Raw genomic sequence first — 17,245 nt, 5'->3', positions numbered from 1 at the left:
TTTTTTAAATTTAATTAAAAAAAAAAAAAAAAAACTAATTTTTTACTAGTGGGTGCAGGACACTATAGTTCATTTATGTAAGTGAGGATAGCAAAATAAAGTAAACTGTGACATATTATACCCTAAAATTCTTCATAAAGTTATTGAAAATTGATAAAAATTACCAAAAATTCAGACACTTTGATCTGACCATGTTTTGCTTAAGTGTTATCTGACTCTAATTAAGATTAATTTCTGACACAATTTAACTCTGAGATCATATTTTATTACCATTTTTAAGCTATAGTGAATAAACTGTATTAATGAATGAAATGTTCAAGGTGTCTGAATAAATTTTAGTTTGACTGTATATTATCTATTACTACGTTTTCTGCCATTGTCATTAGCTCCTGTTTTTTAATCACATAACATCTTGCATATTTTATAACATCTTTTGTATTATTCTACAATTACATAATAAACAGTGTGCATCTATTGCATCCAATTCCCCCCACCCCCCACCCAAGCATTTTCTGCAGTACAATAACCCAAATACAATAAAAGGACCATGTTCACTCAACTTGCACAAAAAAGCTATTTAAATTAATATGGGGTATAATAATAGACTTTATTTGATTTTATACACATATATACCATAGAATTCCATGTAATAAATCTCAATTCACAACATAAATAATTTTGACACAGAAAATGAGAAATGGTACAAAAACCAAAAATGATCCATCAACAAAAGCTGAACCATCTTATCACTTGGAAACAAACCAAAAGGAACCTTGGTGCTACACTGCAACAATACTGAGGTTTCTGACTCAAACATGAGTTCCCTGAGCTCTGCTCTTCAGCTGTCTGTTATCTGTTCTTCAGACCAAAAAAATATGCAACATTTTATATGTAAATGAGATGAACACAATGAGAACAAGTGCAAACCATTAAAAAACAAACAAAACAAACAAACAAACAAACAAACAAACAAACAAACAAACAAACAAACCAAACAAACGCCTTCAAGATGTCCTGAAAAGTTTAGACAAGATACAAACATTGAAAACCATTGCTTATATGAGTGAACTTATGCAGTAAATACAGTCAGGTGGCGTAGTCAAGTAAGGCTGTTTCTCAGAGACGGGAAGCGTGTGCTGAATGCTAAATGAAGATAACGACTGGTCTCTGGGAAGGAGAAGGACAGGAGGATACAGGCAGAGTGACAGCATTAGCACAATCAGCTGGTCTTAAATGGAATATTATACACAGATAATTATATGAGATTATAGTGATTCTTGCTTACCAATATCAAGGCATACATTTCTTTGGTCTCTTGTCAGTTAAATTCCTCATCAATAGTGTCATCCACACTTCCAGAAATTGAGGCAACTTCTGAAAGATGAACAGGGGAGAAAAAAAACATTAAACAGGACAAAACTATAAAAGCTAATATATACATTTGATGAAAATTTAACTACAAATATTGCCTTGGTAATTAGCTGAAATAAAAGATGAAGTACTATAGAGCCCCTAAAGCAGGGGTGCCCAATCCTGTTCCCTTCAGAGTTCAGATCCAACACATCTTAATTAGCTGGTTCAGTTGTGTTTGATCAGGGTTGAAGCTGAACTTTGCAGTAAGTTCAACAAAGGATTGGGCAATTCCCCTCAAAGGACATGGTGATGGAAAAAAAAAAAAAAAAAAAAAAGAGATGAGAGGAAAAATTGTGTCCATTCTTTTGCATTCTCTGGCAAATGTTTTGTGTTCGCTTGCAAACCTTGAGGTTTTTTTTTTTTTGCGAGCGAACGCAAAGTTTCTCGGGGGAATGCAAACATTTTGCAAAGGAACATAAAAGCATTGAATATAATTTTTTCCTCCCATCTCATATTTTTTCCATCATTATGTCCCTTTTTGGGGCTATGTAAAGTACTAAATTTACTAAAACTGAAAAACCAGCTTAAATAAATATTTAAAAAAAAAAAAAAACTAAAAAAATGACAAGCATATGAGTCAAACTTTAATGAAATTAAAGTTGAAAATATAAAAAAAGCTAATTTAAAAAAAAAAACAACTACTATAATAGTATAAATATACTACCACTACTACCACTAACACTACTTTTTTCATAAAACTATTTTCAAGACAGAAATAGGAAGAAAAAGCAATAAGCAAAACAATTATAAATAGAAAAAAAAATTACTACAGAGATTTTTTTTAAATGTGAATGTGTGGATCTTATGGAAGAGGATTAGGGCCAAGCAATAATAAAAAAATAAAACCATCTCGAGATTAAAAAATTTCGAGAAAAAAGTCGAAATAAAATGTTGAGAATAAAGTAATTAAATTACGAGAAAAAACTCATTAAATTTTGAAAAAGTCGAGATTAAATGTTGACAAAATCATTAAATTAGGAGAAAAAAAATCATTAGATTATGAGAACAAATTCATTAAATTAACTTTTTCTAGAAATTTAATGACATTTTTCTCAATTTAATGAATATGTTCTCGTAATTTAACGACTTTTTTCTTGTAATTTAATGACTATTCTCAACATTTTATCTAGACTTTTTTTCTCGAAATTTAACAAGTTTTTTTCTCGTAATTTAACAAGTTTATTCTCAACATTCTCGAAATTTAACAAGTTTTTTCTCGAAAAATTTAACAACTTTAATCTCAAGATGGTTTTATTTTTTATTATTGCTTGGCCCTAATCCTCTTCCGTAGGATCTTGTCTATTTTCAATTGGTAAAAGTTTCCAGAATCTTGAGGCATAATTACAGATGTCCTTGGCTTACAGCACCTTTAATACTTTGAGATATAGATTTTGAAAACTCTTCACCTTAACAAGCACCACAAATTAAAAAGGTATGTGCTATGCAGCTCTCCCATTGAAGCCCAAACCCATGTGCAGTGTAAATAAAGCCTCAGTTGTGCTGTATGGCATATTCAGTGTGGTAAGGTGAATTAAAGCCCTTAATTGAAAACCAGTCACATCCCATAGAGATCCAAAGTGCTCCAGTATAAAAGTGTCACTAAGTTATGTATAAAAGTAACACCTCTTGTTGAATTGTCTTCAACACTGATCCCCTTTTCACTTTTGAAATCCATTTTCTTTGGTTCCTGAAGGTCTTGTTTACTTCCTCTTCCTCCAGTTACACTTTCATCATTCAAGCTTGGCATCTGGCATTTCACATCACTTTTTAGCAGGTTTGGTTCATCTAAATTTCCTTCTGTAAATGACTCGTGTTTATGCTCTTTAGAAGTGCTAATTAAGTCACTTCCACAGCTGCTACTGTCACTCAGAGCAATAACCTCTGGATTTGGGTGTGGATGAGTCAGATTAGCTGGATTGAGTGACACTTCAACACTCCTGGATGAGCCTGAGCTCAATTCAATCACAGAGTCAGAGGAAGCAGTGGTCCCGTCACAAGATTCGGTCAAATACGAAGATGATGCAGTGGACGACTGAGGCATGGTGGTGCTGAGAGATGCCTCTGACGAGTCCCTAGAGGAAGTAAGGTAATACCACACTCCTCTGATGCCATCACTGCTGTTACTGCTCTCTGTATTTTCACTGTAACTGTCCACTGTACAAGATGAGCCCGTCTCTTCTGACATAGTAGATGTCATCTTCTTGCCGTAACAATGTGTGCCAAGGAAAACGTCATCACTAACAGTGAAGGAATCCAGAGCTGATGTCACAGCCTCCACACAGGAAGGAGGTGTGGACGAGATTTCCTGAACTGACAGGACATCTGGGGTTAAGTTGTTGGACTGGATTGGAGGGTCTAGCGCGGAGGAAGACGACTCAAGTATTTGGCTGACTAGATCACTCAGGTTCTGAGATGGAGTGGAGTGGATCAGGGAAGAGGAAGACACGAGTCCAAAACACGGACTCTGGTCCACGTCAGCTCGCTCCACCTCCAAAGAGCTTGAGAGACATGAAGACCATTCCAGCTGCTTGCTTACCCATGGATATGCTGTACCTTCACACACGCCAGCCCAAGAACTGGTTAAACACTGCTGAACTGAAATACACTACTGTTCAAAAGTCTGGGTCAGGTAAATTCTAATTTAATATATTTAGAAATGTAATTTATTCCTGTGATGGCAAAGCTGAATTTTCAGCATCCTTACTCCAGTCTTTAGTGTCACATGAGCCTTAAGAAATCATTCTTATATGCTGATTTGGTGCTTAAAGGGATAGTTCACCCAAAAATGAAAATTCTATCATCATTTACTCACCCTCAAGTTGTTCCAAATTTGTAGAAATTCCTTTGTTCTGTTGAACACAAAGGAAGATATTTTGAAGAGAGTTTGTAACCAGGCTACTTTGGGGCACCACTGACTTCCATAGTAGGAAAAAAACTACTATGGAAGTCAATGGTACCCCAAAACTGTTCGATTTAACACATTCTTCAAAATATCTTCCTTTGTGTTCAACAAAGAAAATTATACAGATTTTGAACAACTTAAGGGTGAGTAAATTATGATAGAATTTTCATTTTTGGATGAACTATCCCTTTAAGAAACATTTAACGTCAGTATTTTTGTGGAAACCGTAATACATTGATGAACAAAGTTCAAAAGAACAGAACAAAGAAATTTTGTAAAATTATAAATGTCTTATTGGCCACTTTTGATCAATTTAATGCATACTTGGAGTATTACTTTCTTTCCCAAAAAAAAAAAAAAAAAAGAAAACTGACCCCAAACTTTTGAACGGTAGTGTATCTGGAGGAATACAAGCACGCATGTAAAAGGAAGTTGCACAGGAAGGTTGAAGTGTCTCATTCCATTTCTTCCACAAAGCTGAAAGAAAACATACCTGACAAACTGATGCAGGACATACTGAATTCAGAGGTTGCTCCAGTCATGTCATCCTGTGAAAATCCAAACAGAGATTCTCTTATTGCTGCTTCCACCTCCAATACACTGTATAACACAATCCATATATCTTACCAGTATCTTCTGTAATGATCTGGACTCATCCCAGTCTCCCCTCAACCCAATCCCCTCATCCTCGGAGCTTACAGCATGACCGAGACTAATCAACTCCTTACCCAGATCCACAGCCTGAGGATTTAAAAACAAAAACTATTACAATTTAATCTTAACTTAATCTGATGCCTGTCCATGTAAATCACACCACTGCAACGTCAGTATTTGTTAGGGCGATTTGGATGGGTCCTAGACTGTAGGTGGATGAGTAGATGCTACAGCATTGCTAGGTGGTAGCAATTCTATTAAAGAGCGCATGAATGTGTGGATTAAGTTTAAGATTAAGCAGGTTTCAGAACGTTGTTGTTATTGTTACTTAAAACTAGATCTACTAAAATATCTTATTAAAATTGTAAAAAAAATAATAATAAAATAGATAAAAACCTATGAGTTCCACACTACATTACTATAGTATAGCCCTATGCTGGCAATGCCAAGGTCATGGGTTGATACCCAGAGAATGCATGAACTGATAACCTCTATACCTTTAAGTAGCTTTGCATAAAAGCATCAGCCAAATGCAATAATTTATATGTAATATGCTATAATATAAAATATTCCAGTTTGAAGTGCCAGTATATATTATATATATATATATTATATATATTATATATATTATATATATTATATATATTATATATATATTATATATATATATATATATATATATATATATATATATATATATATATATATATATATATATATATATATATATATTTATTAAGAGCAGCCTTTATTGTTAAACATCAAACAGATTCAGTAAAGAGAGCTGTGATGTTGACCTCTAACCTTTCCCTGGCTGTTGTCATAGAGTTTCACACTGGGCCAGGATGAGATCTCAGAATGAGAATAGCTGTACAGTTTGGCTAGTAAAGGTTTCCATTCAGCACAGTATGTCATGCGTTCAAAGTCATCCAGGGCTGCCTCAGTCCAAACCTCTCCTAAAAACAAAATAGAGATAAGTTTCATTAACAGAATAAAGTAAAAAATTATATATTATTTCACTGATAAACACCTGAACATCACTTTTTACCTGCAGGACGAACCCCCGCTAGGCTGCACTCAATGGCTTGAAAGGGCAGGCTCAGGAAGTCACTTCTGAACACCACAAAATAATATACCATCAGTATGAGTAAAAATGTCACTCTGTGCCGATTCAGAAATGGGAAAATAATAAAATTCAAGAGACAAAGAAGAATAAGCATAACAGCTGATTCCGCATTCTCCATCTCTTGTTACCTCATGCTTCGTAAATGTTCCCGTGGAAGCTCCCCATTGTCCCCAAAGTCCACATAATACAAATCCACCAGGCCAGAGCCCAGAATTCCTAACACTCGAGCACGATTCCATGTGCCATGGTCCCTGTACGGAGCAGCCACTATGTCTCCAACAATAATGGTCTCCACTCTGTGCTCCTGGGATAAGAGAAGTAGTAATTATTCACTAATAATATAAAAGAAATTAAAATAAAGGAGAAGTAATTTACTAATATATCATGGTCATGGAGCCCAAGTCAAGTGAGGACAAGCAAACTTACTTGTGAGGTATCACTGTTGTAGAAACGGCTCATTTCAGCAGTCAGTTTATCCAGCTGTAGAGATCGGACCCCCAGGATCTGGATCCAAAAGTGTTGAGGATTCTCAGAGGCAGACACGTACACCTCCAGATGCTCATCGGGCTGGAAGCTCAGGTCTGGACTAGGAACTGGTAAGAAAAGACTAATTAGTGATTTGATCTTCTACAGGAGTCTAAGGGCCCGTTTACACAATACTCAAAATATGATTTCTGGGTAGGGCTGAACAATTTTGTGAAAAAAAAAGAAAAAAAAAAAGTAATTTTTCTGAAGAAAAATTCCGATACAGATTGTAATTTAAAATATACAAAAAGTTTCCCTAAAAATCATAGTGTTTTATAGCAGTATGACAAAATTATGTAATTAAAAAATTATAATATAACAGCAACAAATATATTTTACAAATTTCTAAAACATGTTCTTAAAGGGATAGTTCACCCAAAAATGAAAATTTGATGTTTATCTGCTTACCCCCAGTACATCCAAGATGTAGGAGAGTTTGTTTCTTCAGTAGAACACAAATGATGACCGCGTTCAGCACTCGTTAGTAAGGTCTGATCGCGCTCTGACAGCGGCAGTGATGTCTCGCTCTCATTGAAGTGTATGCGCGAGACATCACTGCCGTTGTCAGAGCGCGATCAGAACAAATGAATTGAGTGATGAATGCAGTTGGACATAGTGGTGTATTAGAGGTAAAAAATGATATAAATACTGTTCGGTTTCTGACACAAACCGATCGTTTCGTGTCTTAGGACATCAGTGTGCCGTCACGAGCCGCAGGGTTTAATTTGGATTTGTCTATGCAAGTTTTATTTACTCTTATAGAAGTTCCCATCCACTAGCATTATTTGACTGACAGACGGCAATGGTTGGAGTTAAAAATCATCAATTGTGTTCTACTGAAGAAACAAAGTCACCTACATCTTGGATGCGCTGGGGGTAAGCAGATAAACATAAAATTTTCATTTTTGGGTGAACTGTCCCTTTAAAAGGAATGGTTCACCCAAAATTAAAATTCTGTCATTTATTCACCTTCCTCTTCTGTGGAACACAAATAGAGATTGCATAGAATCTAATACAGGTTTGGAACGACATGAATGTATGTAAATGATGACAGAATTGCAATTTTTTTGTGATTCCAATAATTCACTGGTTTTGTGGGTTTGGTTAATCTTACTTTCAAATTTGGAGATCTCCAAAGGCGATACTGGAGAGAGAATCTCCTCCTCCTCTGATTTAAGGGAGTTTTCAGCAGTATCACTGCCGTCTGTAAAGCCGTTGACCGTAGCAGGCTCCTCTTGCTTAAGCTCAATCACTGGGGACGGTAAATCTTTTCCATTAAGCTTTAATAATTCATCCTCTGGTCCTTTGGCCTTGTTAAATTGCTCAGTTTCTGGCGGTTTCCTCTTCTGACGCAGTGCAGAAGCTTGACTTATCCGTTTCCGTACGGTTTCATTCTCTATGACCTTCTCCATGATCATCTCCTGTGAGGAAAAACCATAACCAAACACTAGGTTTCACTCACTACATGTGAGCAATAAAATCTGTGTGAGCGCAGAAAGCTATTTTTCTAAGCCACACATATGCTAAAATCTCACCTTTGCACTCTGAACTTCCTTGCGTGTGCCGGTTATTGTGATCTTGCCCTTCTCCTCTAAGCCATGTCCACGATCTTTGGAGCAGTTTACCCTTGCCCCTGAGACTCTGTTTATGAACTTTAATGTCTCACCACCACGACCTGGAGCAAACAACATGTTGACAGAATGATGCGAAGAAAATACAACAACAGATACTTTTACTTCAAGTGTACACCAACCTATAATTCGTCCAAATGCCGTCTGAGGCACGTCTATAACATCAGTGATGACCTCACAGTCAGTGGCCAGTTTCTCCAGCGCACACTGTGCCACCAGAATCTGCTCGGGTGAGCCTTGGATCAGAAAATTCACCATGCTCTGCTCTTCAGTGTTCGGCAGCACATTTATCTGGGCACCAGACTTCTGATTCACCTACACAAATGTGAGAGTTAGAGAATCACAAAACAAACCATAAAACATCTACTCAAGTACTTTCAATGTTTTTCAAATTCTAATTACGACTTTGTTCTTTTAAAGGCTTGTAAATAACAAATATTATAAAACTTAAAGGGTTGGTTTACCCAAAAATGAAAATAATGTCATTAATGACTCACCCTCATGTCGTTCCAAACCTGTAAGACCTCCGTTCATCTTCTGAACACAGTTTAAGATATTTTAGATTTAGTCCAAGGGCTTTCTGTCCCTCCATTGATCCAAATGTATGTACGGTATACTGTCCATGTCCAGAAAGGTAATAAAACCATCATCAGAGTAGTCCATGTGACATCAGTGGGTTAGTTAGAATTTTTTGAATCATTGAAAATACATTTTGGTCCAAAAATAACAAACTACGACTTTATTCAGCATTGTCTTCTCTTCCGGGTCTGTTGTCAATCCGCGTTCACTGACGTAAGACGCTGCGGACGTGTTATCTAGTGCGCCCGAGCTTCGTTCACAGTCTGAGGGAGACGCACGCTGTATTCAAGCTATTCTACATTGTTTGTATTTTGGTATGGTTATATTTCTTATATATACCAGATATATGACGTCAGCAGTGTCACTGCGGAGTCGTGAACGCGAATTGACAACAGACCCGGAAGAGAAGACATGGCTGAATAAAGTCGTAGTTTTTGTTATTTTTGGACCAAAATGTATTTTCGATGCTTCAAAAAATTCTAACTGACCCTCTGATGTCACATGGACTACTTTGATGATGTTTTTATTACCTTTCTGGACATGGACAGTATACCGTACATACATTTTCAATGGAGGGACAGAAAGCTCTCGGACTAAATCTAAAATATCTTAAACTGTGTTCTGAAGATGAACGGAGGTCGTAAAGGGTTTGGAACGACATGAGGGTGAGTCATTAATGACATCATTTTCATTTTTGGGTGAACTAACCCTTTAATATAACATTTACATTTATTGAAGTAGAAACCTTTTCCAAAGTAGCTTACAAAATGAGGAACAAAAGTGACTAATCACAGAGACAAATATTCATAGCATACAATAATACACACACATACACTATCATTCAAAAGTTTGGGGTCAGTAGGATTTTTTCTTTTAATAATTAATACTTATTTAGCAAGGACGCATTAATTTGACTAAAAGTAACAAAAATCTATAATGTTACATCATTATTTATAATGTTCTATTTCAAATAAATGCGGTTCATTCTAACTTTATACATTAAAGTATCCAAAACAACGTATTATATTATATTATGTATTATAAATTATGTTTCGCAACTGTTTTCAACATTAATAATAAGAAGAAATGTTTCTTGAGCACCAAATCAGCATATTAGAATATATTCTGAAGGATCATGTGACACTGAAGACTGGAATTAATGATGCTGAAAATTCAGCTTTGTCATCACAGGAATTTGAATATACAGTGTATATTATTTTACAACATTATAATATTTCACAATATCACTATTTTTTTAATTAAATGCAGCCTTGGTGAACATAAGAGACTTCCTTCAAAAACATTAAAAAGTCTCACATGCCCCAAACTTTTGAACAGTATATTGTTTATCCTGTATAGTTCAAAGATCAGATAACATACAAGTGACATAAAAAAGAAAGAATAAACACTCACTAGGTCTAGAAAGGCGCTTTGATATCTTGCAATAGATCGGTACACGTTAAGGGGAACAGATATTCTGGACTCCTCTTTGCTTTGGCATTGCACTACAAAACCAAACGATGGAATGAACAATATTAAAACTATATTATCATTGTTAAAATTCCAAACAATATCATTTAGACCATCAATGAGTGAAAACTGATGCCAGAACATGGCAACTGTTACAGTAAGAGCATGAAAAGGGCTTGCTAAGGTCCACAACTTACCACTGCTGCTTCGAATGTGACGGTAAACAAGGTATCCCACCGTGGCGCCCACAGAGAGGCCGGCAGCTAAAGCTACTTTCTTCCCCGAGCTCAGGCTCTTCCACGGCCCATCTTGCACCGCGGCCATCACTTGAGTCGGTCCAACCGGTAAACTCCACCTAGAGATGTAGAACAAGCTGTAAGGTCCATGAACAGACCCGAACTTTAATCCGCACCATGTACGACTTTACATGGGCCTTCTCAGTAGCGCCATGCAACACGAATTAATTGTTGATGACAACGGCAAAGATTTCAAACTTAGAACAAAACTTTAAATCCAACAAGAAAATCTGCAGAATTCCAATCAAATGTTACTATTTGAGCACTCATTTATGAGATTAGTTAGCCTAATTTTTGTTACCTAATTGGCTTAATAAAGAGAACAAAGATCACTTTTCACAAACACTGAGACTTTAATGCCCCTATAATTGGGTTTTGAACATTAAAGCCTGTGGAAACCTTTTCTGGAACATGTCAGATCTTTCAAACACAGCATATTTAACAACACAGTCCTTGTTTTATTAAATTAGATTTTAAAGTTCAAGCACACAGCAAAAGCAGTGCATTGGACAAGGCTGCAATGACACACTTTGCCATCTTGTAGTAATGGCAAAAATTCAAATCTCCCAAACCAAATGAAAGCTCTAATCAAATCATTTGCATTTTCATGAGGTATTTCTGCAACAACTGCATCAGCTGAAGGACAAAGCCGAGCTTCAGCACAGTACTGATGCATAAAGCGGTGGGCGACACACAGATGTCGCAGACACACACAAGGAGCAACACCATGCAGAATGATTCTCACTGTGAAAACAGGGCAGTGGGGCTGTAGCTCAGAAACACACGGGGTTTAGGGACATCCACGTCCATCTTGTTCCCTCAAACCTCCTGTTCTGCCTCTCTTCAGCAGGAGGAACAGGCAAAAGAGTGAAATATGATTAAACACCAGCTGAAATATTCGTCCTGAGCATGACAGGACAGGACCTCCTCACTTGGGGTACCCCAATTACCCCATTGGACCCTTTTTAAAGACTGTGTTGACGTGTTGCCATTAAATTACAGAAAACTGCTTAATGCTGTGGCACGAGTTGTTTCTAATACAGCTTCTGAGGGAGTGACTGTAAATTTGATGTCCTTCTCTCTTCTGACCAACATAATCCAACTCTATATATTTTACCTCTTTTAGAAAGTCAGAAACACGATCATGGATTTTTTTTTTTTTTTTTTGCTTTTGCAATTGGGTCATGTTTTCATCAAAAACCTTAATTTCTTTTCGACTGAAGAAAGAAGGACATAGACAGTGAACTAATCCTTTAATGATATGATTTTTACAATTACAAGATTAACCAGTTATATGCAATCAGATTGGTTATTAAAACTAAAACTGTTAAAATGTTGGGTAACTGAAATGAAGTTTAAATAAAATAATTAAATTATTAGAAGAAAAACTTTAAAATTAAAATGTTACCTAGGCAACTAACATTAACCCTTATAGGGTCTTTGGGGTCTTTTTAGACCCCAACGACATTTGCTCAAAAAAAAAAAAAAAAAAAAAAAAAAAAAATTCTCTTAGTCCAAATGACATGAATCTTTGTACAGTTGTTAACACTTTCTAGATCTACAAAGAATTTTTGGAGTGATAGCTTGTTTTTATGTTAGTGTATAAAAATAAAAAAAGGCACACTCAGGGTCTTCGGGGCCTCCCAGGCAACAAAATGTAATTTTGTTATAAAATAATTGTTTTTTAAAAAGCAAATGTAATTTTACTCTGTTTGTTAATGTTTTTACTTCATAATTGTGCAGTTTTTGGAGGATTTCTCATATATTTTAAGTTGATATAAATCATAAATAAATTAATAAATAAATTAGTATTTTTATACAAAAACAGCTTTTTATGTAAAATTCACTTTATAAAAGACCCACATTTCTAACTTTCATTCATGGGGATAACATGGATAATTTGACATGGTTTAGTGTAAGATTTTTGCCCATCTTTTGGAAAATGCAGTTTTAGAAGTAAAAAAAAAAAAATATCACTTTAACCAGGCTGCAGAGCTTTTTTTTTTTTGTTGGATTCATATCTAAATGTTATGAAATCACAATTATAACAATAAAAATTACTTTTTGTTCAAGTTTAGCATTTTTTTGTACTGAAAAAAAAAAAAGTTTTTCAAAAATGTTGATTTTGAGGATGAATTTTGTCCAATTTCTAAGTGGAGTCTCATCATAATGTAACAATATTGAAAAACAGATTTTTTTCATTACAAAAACATACTAAACTTTGACAAAAAGAAGCCTTTATTGTTATAATTGTGATTTCATAATATTTAGATATGAATCCAACAAAAAAAAAAAAAACTTGTGAAGAGATGTCTTTCAGTCAGTCAAATAACACATAGCAAATAGTGGAGCTCTGCAGCCATCTAATGGTAAAAATGATTTTTTTTACTTTTAAAACTGCATTTTCCAAAAGATGGGCAAAAATCTTTATTTATATAAATTTTAAAAATATGACAAATCCTCCAAAAACTGTACAAACATGGAGTAAAAACATTAATAAACAGAGTAAAATTACATTACAGTATTTTGTTACAAAATTTAACCCCCCGCACAAGGGTTAAAAAGTTAAAATATTAAATGACAAACAAAAACTTAAGTAAAAATAACTTAAAGCTATATAGAAATATAATAAAAATGCCAGTGTTGTCAAAAGTACTGACCACGGTATCAAGCCGGTACTGAAATTTCAAAAAAGTAATGCTTTGAGAACGGTTGAGCAGATTCGTAAACACCTCAGATTGGCCTTTGTGTTAAAGCACTCATCAGATACGTCTGTGATTGGCTACAATGATCAATGCACAAGAGTGTTTGAAAGCACGCATAAGTATTCAAATTTGAAAGCGTTTTGAAAGCTCGAGCGAAGCCTGCTTTGAAACGCTCCCGTGTGTATCTGTGTAAGCGCTTGGTGAAGAGCATGATGTCCATTTACAACATGTTTTTGAAGTGCTGATCATTACAGCCAATCAGACATATCTCATTAGCATGCGAACACAATTGCCAGTCAGAGGTGTTTACGAATCCGCTCAACAGCGCTCAAGGAGTCACATTTTTAAAATTTCAGTACCGACTTTGACAACACCAGAATACACATAGAATTTCTACAACTTAAAAGTGCAATATGTAAGAATTTTGCAGTAAAATATCCAAAAACCACTAGGCCAGTGTTATATATTTTGTTCACTTGAGTAGTTACAATATCCCAGAAAATATTACAATACAGAAAATATTACATATTGCACCTTTAAACTAAAATGAAAATTTAAACTATTCAAAAATATTTTATTTAAAATATAAATACTTTATTAGTATATAAATACTAAAATAACACTATGTAATCTAATGTGATGCATTTTCTTGGTATTTAAAAGCAATATTGGGCATTTGAAAAGATGCAAATCTGAATGATGCTCACAAAGATAGATTTGGCAGAACAACCAAAATTAATAAAAAGTGTTGACAGACATATTAAAAGAATGACATTTTAGAAGCTTCTTGCACTATAATTATAATCCAAAAAAATAACTTTTTGTCAAGTGGTCCCAAAAAGAACAATTTTAATATCTATATATCATAAATTAATCAGATTATTTATAAGCAAATATGTAAAACTCAGATTTGGGTGGGGGTAAGTAGAGTCACTACCCATAGATGTGGGTCAAACCAGACTTTATTTGAATGTAGGTCTGATTTACTTCACTTTTCCCCCCTGCAAACCTCAATATGGGTTTAGCATGTGCAAAATAAACAATAAGGCATCGGCTACATTTACCTTTACTGTTTTCTTTTGCTCAGTGAAGCTGTAAGTTGCATTGTCATCAGATATTTGCACATAAAAGCATTAAAACAGGACCTGCTGTGCATCATGCACGTGAATATGGGTGTGCAATTATTAATGCAGCGCCTGTTAGCACGTGATGGATGTCATATCACACGGGATGCAGTGTATTTCTTTTACAACAATCTATCCGTTTCATAGCCATAAAAGTATTTTACAAATCGTATCTCTGACAAAGGATTGTTTGGCTGGATTATGCCTTTGCAACATATACTGCAGGTCGTTTGGATTTTCAACAGGACATCTTCACCTAACGGCTAATGCACTGAACACCAGAACCAGATAAAGCACTAAAACACACATTCCGACATATTTACCTCTAAAACGGTATAAAATGTGAGGGAACCCTCGTAGCGAGTCCTTCAAATGATCTTATGACACCCGTCAGCGTGTTGCTGATCCACCGGCGCTGCCGTGCTTCATTCTGTAGTACGCAGTACGCACAGTTAACCTTTTAGCAATGATTGGCTACCATCCCGCATGTCAACCGCTAGATCCAATCACCACCTCTGATGTTGCGGCACCTCTTTATTTGGGGCAACGCCCTCTATTGGACGATTATAGCAACACAACACACAGTGGGCGCAACGATTTCCCATCAACCTTGATGGTTGAATGAGGCATTTAAAAAGTCGTAGTTTTTTTTTTATTATTGTTATTATTTTATTGCAATATTACACTCTAAAAAAATGCTGGGTTAAAAATAACCCAAGTTAGGTTGAAAATGGAGAAACCCAGCGATTGGGTTGTTTTAACCCAACCTGCTGGGTAGTTTTATTTAACCCAACTATTGTTTGAAAATGACTATATGGCTGACTTAAAATGAATCTAAAATGAAATTAAAATGGTCACTTATTAAGCATATTAAAAAATGTTAATTTTCAAGATATTTTGGTTTCATTTTAAGTAAGCAATACTGTAATTTTTAAACAATAGTTGAGTTAAGTAAAACTACCCAGCAGGTTGGGCAAACATTTAACCCTGGGTTAAAACAACCCAATGGCTGGGTTTGTCCATTTTCAACCCAACTTGGGTTATTTTTAACCCAGCATTTTTTTAGAGTGTAATATTGCAATAAAATAATAACAATAATAATAAAAAAAAAACTACGACTTTTTAAATGCCTCATTCAACCATCAAGGTTGATGGGAAATCGTTGCGCCCACTGTGTGTTGTGTTGCATTTTTTAGAGTGTAACAAACAGAACAAGTCGGTACATACAAAAATATAAACAATATTTCAAACAAAAAGAAATTATGGTTCAGTAGTAGACAGAAACTTAAATCTACTGAACAATAATCCTAAAAATTAGAGAAGAGAGAAGAGAAAAAATAGAAGAGGGCAAATAAATAAACAAATATATTAGGGAAGAATATTAAACATGGCACAAATTCTGGATGTTTTCATTGTTTTCTTGTTAACAGAAGTTGAAATTGTATTTAAATACATCTTTAATTCTTGTTTGAAAAAGTTAAAGTGGGGTTTACTTTTCATATATTTACATTTATGGATATAAAACATTCCAATAAATAAAAGAAGGTTCATACAAAAACTTTATTTTTTAGCTTTCTTGTCTTTAACATGAAACCCAAAAAGAATGTGTCTATAAAGAAAAATTACAGAAAACATTTTGGACAATCAGAACATCAATATTATTCCAGTAAGACCAAGTAAAGGGACATTCCCAAAACAAATGATCAACAGTTTCAGAAGAGGCTTCACAAAAACAACAGGGTGTATCAATGTCACTTCTAAATTTCTGTAAAAAGTCATAGTGATCAGCCCATAATTAATGTAATTTTTTCGTATTTATTATTCCATTTAATAAACAAGTAAAACTGAATGGTAAAAATTCTGAATAGTACTGAAAGATTTTAAATGGTTAGTTCACCCAAAAAGACCTTCGTTAATCTTCGGAACACAAATTAAGATATTTTAGTTTAAATCTGATGGCTCCGTGAGGCCTCCATAGGAAACAATGTAATTTCCTCTCTCAAGATCAGTGGCTCAATATTAATATTATAAAGCGACGCGAATATTTTTGGAGCGCCAAACATAACAAAATAACGACTTATTTAGTGATGGCCGATTTCAAAACACTGCTTCAGGAAGCATCGGAGCACAAATGAATCAGTGTGTCGAATCTTCTGTTCGGAGCGCCAAAGTCATGTGATTTCAGCCGTTGGCAGTTTGATACGCGATCTGAATCATGATTCGACAAACTGGTTCATTTATGCTCCGATGCTTCATGAAGCAGTGTTTTGAAATCGGCCATCAATAAATAAGTCGTTATTTTGTTTTTTTGGCGCTCCAAAAATATTCTCGTCGCTTTATAATATTAATATTGAACCACTGTGCTCACATGAACCGAGTGTCATTGCTCCCTATGGAGGCCTCACGGAGACATCGGATTTCAACTAAGATTAATTTGTGTTCCGAAGATAAACGAAGTCTGCGGGTGTGGAATGGCAAGAGGGTAAGTAATAAATGACAGAATTTTCATTTTTGGGTGAACTAACCCTTTAAGCACGGTTTATAGACCAATATTAAAATAGCCTAATTTTTTAGTCAATATTTCATCACAATTGACTTTTTTTCAGTTGTTCTAGTAACATAATAAGGACTTAATTTCATATAACGCTCTCACAAAGAGTATAATGTCTGGCTAAAATATTACAGAGCTATAACCATAATTTCTACGGCCCTCTAATAATGTCCGTTTATAGAAGACATTTTGAAATGTCAAGAATCTTGTATCACAAGAGACATTTTAAAAAATAAATGAAACAGCATATTTGCTTTAAAATGAACATA

At 34.9% G+C, this 17,245-nt stretch overlaps 1 protein-coding gene across 2 annotated transcripts; it reads right to left on the bottom strand.

Annotated features, from left to right (window-relative positions):
* Window positions 1-594: 594 nt before the first annotated feature.
* On the bottom strand, window positions 595-14,875 carry tdrkh (tudor and KH domain containing). 2 transcript variants are annotated; one of them, XM_067369320.1, is made up of 14 exons: window positions 14,749-14,875; window positions 10,498-10,655; window positions 10,244-10,335; window positions 8,374-8,566; window positions 8,156-8,295; window positions 7,735-8,041; window positions 6,522-6,688; window positions 6,224-6,399; window positions 6,018-6,082; window positions 5,774-5,925; window positions 4,943-5,056; window positions 4,809-4,863; window positions 1,286-1,374; window positions 595-1,167 (listed from the first exon to the last, which is right to left on the bottom strand). In XM_067369320.1, exons 2-13 carry the CDS (start codon window positions 10,622-10,624, stop codon window positions 1,319-1,321), a joined length of 1,644 nt encoding a protein of 547 aa, XP_067225421.1. In that variant the 5' UTR covers window positions 10,625-10,655; window positions 14,749-14,875; the 3' UTR covers window positions 595-1,167; window positions 1,286-1,318. The 2 variants fall into 2 exon arrangements, with proteins under 2 accessions (XP_067225421.1, XP_067225420.1); XM_067369319.1 differs by lacking the exons at window positions 595-1,167; window positions 1,286-1,374 and adding an exon at window positions 2,663-3,966.
* Window positions 14,876-17,245: the final 2,370 nt, after the last annotated feature.

This window comes from Chanodichthys erythropterus, chromosome 19 (assembly GCF_024489055.1).
Source record: "Chanodichthys erythropterus isolate Z2021 chromosome 19, ASM2448905v1, whole genome shotgun sequence".
Lineage (NCBI taxonomy): Eukaryota > Metazoa > Chordata > Actinopteri > Cypriniformes > Xenocyprididae > Chanodichthys > Chanodichthys erythropterus.
This window is presented reverse-complemented; position numbering and strand designations above follow the sequence as displayed.